We start from the raw sequence: 7,313 nt of genomic DNA, 5'->3' as shown, positions 1-7,313 counted from the left end.
ACTGTATTTTGGATAACAAAATTGATTTTTTTAAACCCATACTCCACCCTACTCAATAAATATTAATACTTTAATTATTTATAATTTTTTTAATTATTTTAACATTTTATATTTTCATTAATTTTTTTAATTATAAATATTAATATTAAAAAAACCAAGTTTTAGTAAACAAAAAATAAATAAATTTTAGCTGAAAAAAAATAGCATTAAAAAAAAGAAAATAATTTTTAACAAAGTTTCAAACTTTACACAGTGGACAACTTTTTCTCTGGTTCTCTTTTTGGATAGTGAACAAGCTGGTGGAGTTGATTCGTTTCTACTTTACGGCTAAGCTACCATTCCCAAGCCCTTGTTGATGCAATAACTTCATTCTCCTCTGTTTTGTGATGCAAAAGTTTGTGAATTTTTAAGACAATGAAGAGGGTGAAGAAGCTAGACCCATTGCAGCTCCTTTCCTATAGGCCTAAACCTCTTCAAATTTTCATGGCCATGATGTTTCTCTATTTGCTCTTCACCACCTTCGAAGTCGAAACTTCTCTTGCTTTCACCAGGTCTGTGTCAGTTTCCTCCTTGCTGGGAATGGAACACCAATACAGGCTTCTCACCAAAGCCTCAAACTCTCCCTCACAAAGGGTGTTCCAAGGTTCAGTGCATCGAAAAACCATGCAGGGGTTGCAGAAAGTTTCTACCTTGAGTTTTATTGAGGCTTTGAACGACAGTAGTGTTGCTAAAAACGAGGTTTCTGAACTCCACAAGGCTGCTAGGCATGCTTGGTTTGAAGGGAAGAGGCTTTGGGAAGAAGTGGAGAGTGTGATGAAAACCGAGAATGTGACAAGGTTCAAGGCTGAGAACCTTTCTGATTCGTGTCAGCATTCAATATCTTTACCTGGTTCTGAATTGAGGGGGGAGAAAGGGGTCAAGGTGATGATGCTTCCTTGTGGCTTGACATTGGGGTCTCATTTTACTGTTGTGGGGACCCCTCGTTGGGCTCACTGGGAGGATGATCCTAAAATATCTGTGGTGAAGGAAGGGGAGGGGAAGGTGATGGTGTCACAGTTCATGATGGAGCTTCAGGGTTTGAAGAGTGTGGACAAGGAAGAGCCTCCCAGGATACTGCATTTCAACCCCAGGTTGAAGGGGGATTATACTGGGAAGCCTGTTATTGAACAGAACACTTGTTACAGGATGCAGTGGGGTTCTGCTCTCAGGTGTGAGGGATGGAAATCCCGGGCTGATGAGGATACTGGTGATTCATTTCATCCTTTCTCATTTTCAGTTTTGAAAATGGTTTATGATGTGTTTTCTTTTATTAGCATCATGATTTTGAATTGGGGCTGTGAACTGCATTAAAAGCATGGTTAGCATCTTTGATTTCCAATGGCATCGAACCAAATGTAGGTACAAAGGGTTTGCCAAATGCACTGCAAAGAACATGGTTGTGCACTTGTGCTCCGTCAATTTCATGATGTGGTAATTCTTAGGGCCTTGATATCCCTGGACATTATTTCTGTATTTTTATAATCCAATGTGGTATGTATTGTAAAGGTTTCAAAAACATCCGTCATTGCAATTATGGCCACCTCAGCCACATTTGTTCATAATTTTCTACGATATCAAGAAAAACGACAAAATCACAACAGAACTGCGATCACAGTTTAAGTTGATTTTGTCATCCGTGAACTTGAATATAAAAAAACACTACTGCTTTCTGTTATTATCATTTTCATTCTCTGTTGTGAATGAGTGCATTTGGTGTGCTTCATTTTTCTCTGTTGTAGCATGTCAGGTCCAAGGGACATTGCCCCCTTTGCTGACTTTCTGTGCTTACTGTAGTTGATGAACATGTGAAATGTGAAAAGTGGATTCGTGATGATGATAGCCGCACGGAAGAGGCAAAGGCAACATGGTGGTTAACAAGAGTGATAGGGCGAACTAAGAAGGTGACTGTAGATTGGCCATACCCTTTTGTTGAGGGGAGATTATTTGTTCTAACCGTAAGTGCTGGATTGGAAGGTTACCATGTTAGTGTGGATGGAAGGCATGTGACGTCTTTTCCTTATCGCACGGTTGGTACACTGATCATGTTTCCTTTTGCTGTGTGAATTCAGACATTTCTGAATTGGTTATGCTATATTGTCAGGGCTTTTCTCTTGAGGATGCCACTGGTCTATCCGTAAAAGGGGATGTTGATGTGCACTCTATATTTGCAGCTTCCTTACCTACATCACATCCAAGTTTTGCTCCACAAATGCATATTGAATTACTTCCTCAGTGGAAAGCTCCACTGCTTCTCCACGTAAATGTAGAGCTTTTCATTGGAATACTTTCTGCTGGCAACCATTTTGCTGAACGGATGGCAGTGAGGAAATCGTGGATGCAGCATAAACTAGTCAAATCTTCAAATGTCGTGGCTCGCTTCTTTGTTGCCTTGGTAAGAGTAATGCATCTTCCCTACCCACCAAGGACGGTATAATATAATCCAGAACTACCTTTCTTTTGTTAAAGATATTTAGTATTGTTTCATTTCTCATTTTTTGATAATAGCATGGAAGGAAAGATTTAAATGTGGAGATAAAGAAAGAAGCAGATTATTTTGGTGACATTGTTATTGTCCCCTACATGGATCATTATGATCTGGTTGTGTTGAAGACAATAGCTATCACTGAATATGGGGTGAGTAATAGCAGAGTTGAATATGGGCAAGTAATATCAGAGTTGAGTCATCCATGATTGGTTGATTTTTATTGAAAATGATTATTTGCAGATTGGAATGGCCGCCAAGTATATCATGAAGTGCGATGATGACACGTTTGTCAGAGTAGATTCTATGATCAGCGAAGTAAGAAAAGTAACAAGTGGCAGAAGTTTGTATATTGGAAATATGAATTATCACCACAGGCCTCTACGTAATGGCAAATGGGTAGTAACGTATGAGGTATAACTTCTCTTATAATTTCTGTTTATAACGTATCTTTCTTCAACATATGTAGTTAGCTCATTATATAATTTTGTGGATCATGGCTTAAAACAATTGCTTTTACTAGTTTCTTTTGTAATGCATGGTTACAAAATGTTATGAGATGCAATATGGTATGGGTGATTGTTCAGATGCCATTAATTTTGCTATCATGTCTTGTATACATGCCCAAAGGATACTTCCGAGCACTGATGTACTGCCTAGTATCGATATACTGCCAAGTATTGATGTACTGCCGAGTACCGATGTACTGTCGAGAACTATCCGACACTCGACAAATCACAGACAACCTCCCAAACAACATACAAGATTAACGATGCCATTAACGAGTACTTCATAGTAAACACCTACAAATCATGATTAAAAGGCAATTGAGCTCCATTGGGTCCGACCTACTCATCTGAACAACCAAAGACCCAACACAATTACTATAATAAATAGGAGAACACCCTAAGGCAAAAGGTAACATAATCCTGATCCTGAACCTAAACTAGCATCCTTTACTCGGATCAAGAACTGACTTGAGCGTCAAAGTATATTGCAGGTACCCCTACTGAGGACTCAAAGACCGAGAAGCCAAGGACTTGAAAACTGAGAAGTTCACATGTAGGGAAATCCGACCTTGTAAGAACATTTTTTGCTTCCACCTGGGGTCGGAAGAAAACCTTACTAAAAAGCCACATGGTAACCACTAAAAATATGATGAGTAATGACAAACGTGCACCAGAGGAAGTGGAGAACCACTCAAAAGACCCAATAGCAATGATGATGGAAATGAGGAAGGAGTTGGAGACCCTCAAAAGGACGAACGTGGAAGAGATAAATGCCCTAAGAGCAGAGAATGCTCACATGAGACAGAATTTAGACAATAGCGTGACAATCCCGATTGTGAGGGACGAGAATCGAGATCCCACCAAGTTCAATCAGCACACTGTGCCAAAAGTGGAGGAAGTCGACAACTCTCACCACTTAAATACCAAGACATTAACTTCAACTGGAACCTTCGGTGCATCATCCGGCGGCATCTGCTCACTGAGGTTATAATGGAAGTCTCCCTTCCAAGTAACTGGGAGAGTCTGACTTTGGACAAGTATGATGGGACCATTGACCCCGACAAGCACATAGACGCATATGTAACCCAGGTCAGCTTGTACACGACCGAGGACGCACTCCTGTGTTAAGTCTTCCCTACCTCCCTTAAAGGAGCCGCTCTAAGCTGGTTCACACGATTGCCTCCCCACTCCATCAATTGTTTTGATACCTTAGTCATGTAGTTCAGGGCACAATTCGTTACAAGCCGATCTCACCACCTCAGGTCAATCGCGTTGGTTAATATAAGGCAAGAGAAGACGAAGTCGTTGTGAGTGTTCATTGAACGGTTCGTGAAAGTCGCCCTTTAGTATCCAGAACCTAAGCTTTGAGGTAGGCATGCATCACATGGTTACCGCACTCAATCGGGGCCAAGGTGGAATTCACCTAAGTGAATCTTTGTTGAGAACGACATATGGAAAACGTGACAACGTTCTCGACCAATGGTGAATTCACCTAAACGACTACCTGACGAGAACGACATGGAAAACATGACAACATTTTCGGCCAAGGTCAAAATTCACCCAAGTGAATCCTTTCCGAGAATGACATATGGAAAATGTTTCAATGTTCTTGACCAAGGTCGAATCCACCCAAATGAATCCCTGTCGATAACAACATTTGGAAAGCGCCACAACGTTCTCGGTCAAGGTCGAATTCACCCAAGCAAATCCTTGTAAGGAACGACATTTGGAAAGCGCTTCAGCGTTCTCGACCAAGATCGACTTCACCCCTGTAAATCTTTGCCAAAGAGCGGCATCCAAAAAACACTATGTCTTTCTAAACCCTTCGTAGGCTTCGCTTACTCAGGCCTGAGGACCAAGTGTACCAATGGGGTCGACAAAACATCGACATGACAAAGAAACTAAGCTTTCTTTCTTAAGACTCTTCGCCTCACTTGAGCTTGGGAGTCAGTGTACTACCTAATATTGAGATGATGAGGTCTCATAGTGTATTGTCAAGTACCTATATCCTATCAAGAATTATCTGGCATTTCGACAAATCACAGGCAACCTCCCGAACAACATTCAAGATTAACAACACCATTAAGGAGTACTTCATAATAGTAAACACCAACAAATCATGATTAAATGGCAATTGGGCTCCATTGGACCCGACCTAATCATCTGAATAGTCAACGATCTAACACAATTACTATAAATAGAAGAACACCCTAAGGCTAAAGGTAACATAATCCTCGTCTTGAACTAACATCCTTTACTCGAACCAAGAACTGACTTGAGCGTCAGAGTAGGGATGACAATGTGGGGCAACCTGCTCCGCATTTGGCCCGCGGGCCAGCCTGCATAAGAATTATTTTTAAATTAATGAAAAAAAATTAAATATTAATTTTGAATAATTTTTTTTTGTTTATTAAGTTATTTTTTTTCTTATTTAGATGAAATAGGTAAGTCTCATAGTATTATTCTCACAACACATGTGTAAAAATGTTATAATGATGTTTTGGTTTTCAATGAAATTTGAATTTCATTCTTACTAATAAATTAACTAAGGTCTGACTATTGCATTTAGCATTTGATGAGTATTGAAACCTAAACAATTTATGTATTTCAGAAAGACAAAAAAACACTATTAAATATTAAAAAATCATTATCGAATTTCGTGAAGTTGTTATGAATTAGGAATTGAGGATAGTTTCTTCTTGCACCTCCATGCCTTTCTTCTTGCACCCCATATTTCAGGTAATACTCAAATTACCCTTTGACATTTTTCATTTAATTTTTTTTCTCATTTCGAAATGTGGAATTCAGAGACTTCTCGAGTTATAAAATATGGAAGTTGAAATTTGTGTTTCAGATTGTTCAATGTTCAAGATTGCACAATCCAGATTACAAAGTTGTATTCCAGATTATAGAATTTGGAATGGATAATTTTAGGGAAATCTGGCCTGCAGGCTGATGAAGTTTCTGCATTTGAATTACCTGAAGTTCTGCACAATATGTTTCTGCAGATTGTGAAATTCTGAGTGGATGATTATGCAACATTCGGTATTCTTCTCTTAACTGACCAAATGTTATGTTTAGGCATATGCTTGTAAGAGTTACAACAGAGACGTAGCATGATTGCATTTCAGTGTGCTGAAGCTATTGTGACTCTAGGATTTTTAAGATTGAAACTGTCATCTCATCACATGCTAACTGTTTTATGCCCTTTTGTTTTGTTTTGTTTTAAACTTATTGTTCATATCTACCAGGAATGGTCAAAGGAAGAGTATCCTACCTATGCTAATGGTCCAGGTTATATAATCTCTTCAGACATTGCTCACTTCATTGTATCCAACTTCAAGAAGCACAGACTGAAAGTACGTTTGCAATTATCTTTACTTGACATGTCCTGATTATGTTTGCTATGTGTGTGTGAAGTTGGCTAGTTTGTGTGCACATACTTGTGTTTACACATAAAGAGTAGAAGTGTTGGTTGTTTATTGATGACAACTTCAATGTGTTGTAGTTATTTAAAATGGAGGATGTGAGCATGGGGATGTGGGTAGAACAATTCAACAGTTCAAGAGCAGTTGAATATGTGCACAGCTTGAAGTTCTGCCAATTTGGTTGCATTGAAGATTACTATACTGCACATTACCAATCTCCACGACAAATGACCTGTATGTGGCATAAGTTGCAAGACCAGGGAAAACCCTTATGTTGCAACATGAGATAACATAGCCAATGATCGTAATATTCATATTATATGTTTGTACATAGGCACTTACAACCTTTATGACCTTCACATATTCATTCATTGTTTTACCTCCTACTTTTCCCCATTTGGATTCTCCCAAGTAGAAGGCCTAGGTGTAGCATATAAAGCTGGATACTGCAGCTATCGCTGATGATTTGTGAATTTGTAATGTAGTAGAGAGTGTAACAGAAGCCAAATGAAATGTTTATTTCTGCTTTGACTGGGTCTAGCTTAGTGCTTTGGAAAAGACCTTCAATCTCCCCTTTCTTTTCTCTTGATCTTATATCTCCTCAACATATATATCTTAAATTAAACTACCATGTCGTATAAAGATGAAAATGACAAGTTAAAAGAGATGAGAATAAAAGATATTCCCGTTGGAGAAAACTAATTTATTTTAATAATAGTTTTTTAGAACATTCAAAATATAGTCATGTTAATTTATACAATGAAAAATAGCAGTATGAACTAAGAAGATTCTGGTGTATTGCTCAGGTATTTCAAAGGAATAAAATGTGACTTTATTATTAGTGGTGAATATTCT

General features: G+C 38.5%; 1 protein-coding gene across 3 annotated transcripts; it reads left to right on the top strand.

Annotated features, from left to right (window-relative positions):
* The first annotated feature begins 270 nt into the window (after nt 1-270).
* LOC137806636 (hydroxyproline O-galactosyltransferase GALT6-like) lies at nt 271-6,998 on the top strand. Of its 3 annotated transcripts, XR_011080383.1 has the most exons (8): nt 271-1,246; nt 1,834-2,066; nt 2,141-2,431; nt 2,545-2,673; nt 2,765-2,935; nt 5,885-6,075; nt 6,282-6,389; nt 6,539-6,571. XR_011080383.1 is itself a non-coding variant. In XM_068606849.1 (7 exons), the coding sequence occupies exons 1-7, from the start codon at nt 415-417 to the stop codon at nt 6,746-6,748; spliced, it is 1,974 nt and encodes a 657-aa protein (XP_068462950.1). In that variant the 5' UTR covers nt 271-414; the 3' UTR covers nt 6,749-6,998. The 3 variants fall into 3 exon arrangements, 1 of the variants encoding a protein (XP_068462950.1); XR_011080382.1 differs by having other exon boundaries at nt 5,885-6,389; nt 6,539-6,580; XM_068606849.1 differs by lacking the exon at nt 5,885-6,075 and having other exon boundaries at nt 6,539-6,998.
* Nucleotides 6,999-7,313: the final 315 nt, after the last annotated feature.

Source organism: Phaseolus vulgaris, chromosome 3 (assembly GCF_000499845.2).
Source record: "Phaseolus vulgaris cultivar G19833 chromosome 3, P. vulgaris v2.0, whole genome shotgun sequence".
NCBI classification, from domain to species: Eukaryota; Viridiplantae; Streptophyta; class Magnoliopsida; order Fabales; family Fabaceae; genus Phaseolus; species Phaseolus vulgaris.
The sequence above is the reverse complement of the archived record's forward strand: the minus strand, read 5'-3'. Positions and strand labels throughout refer to the sequence as shown.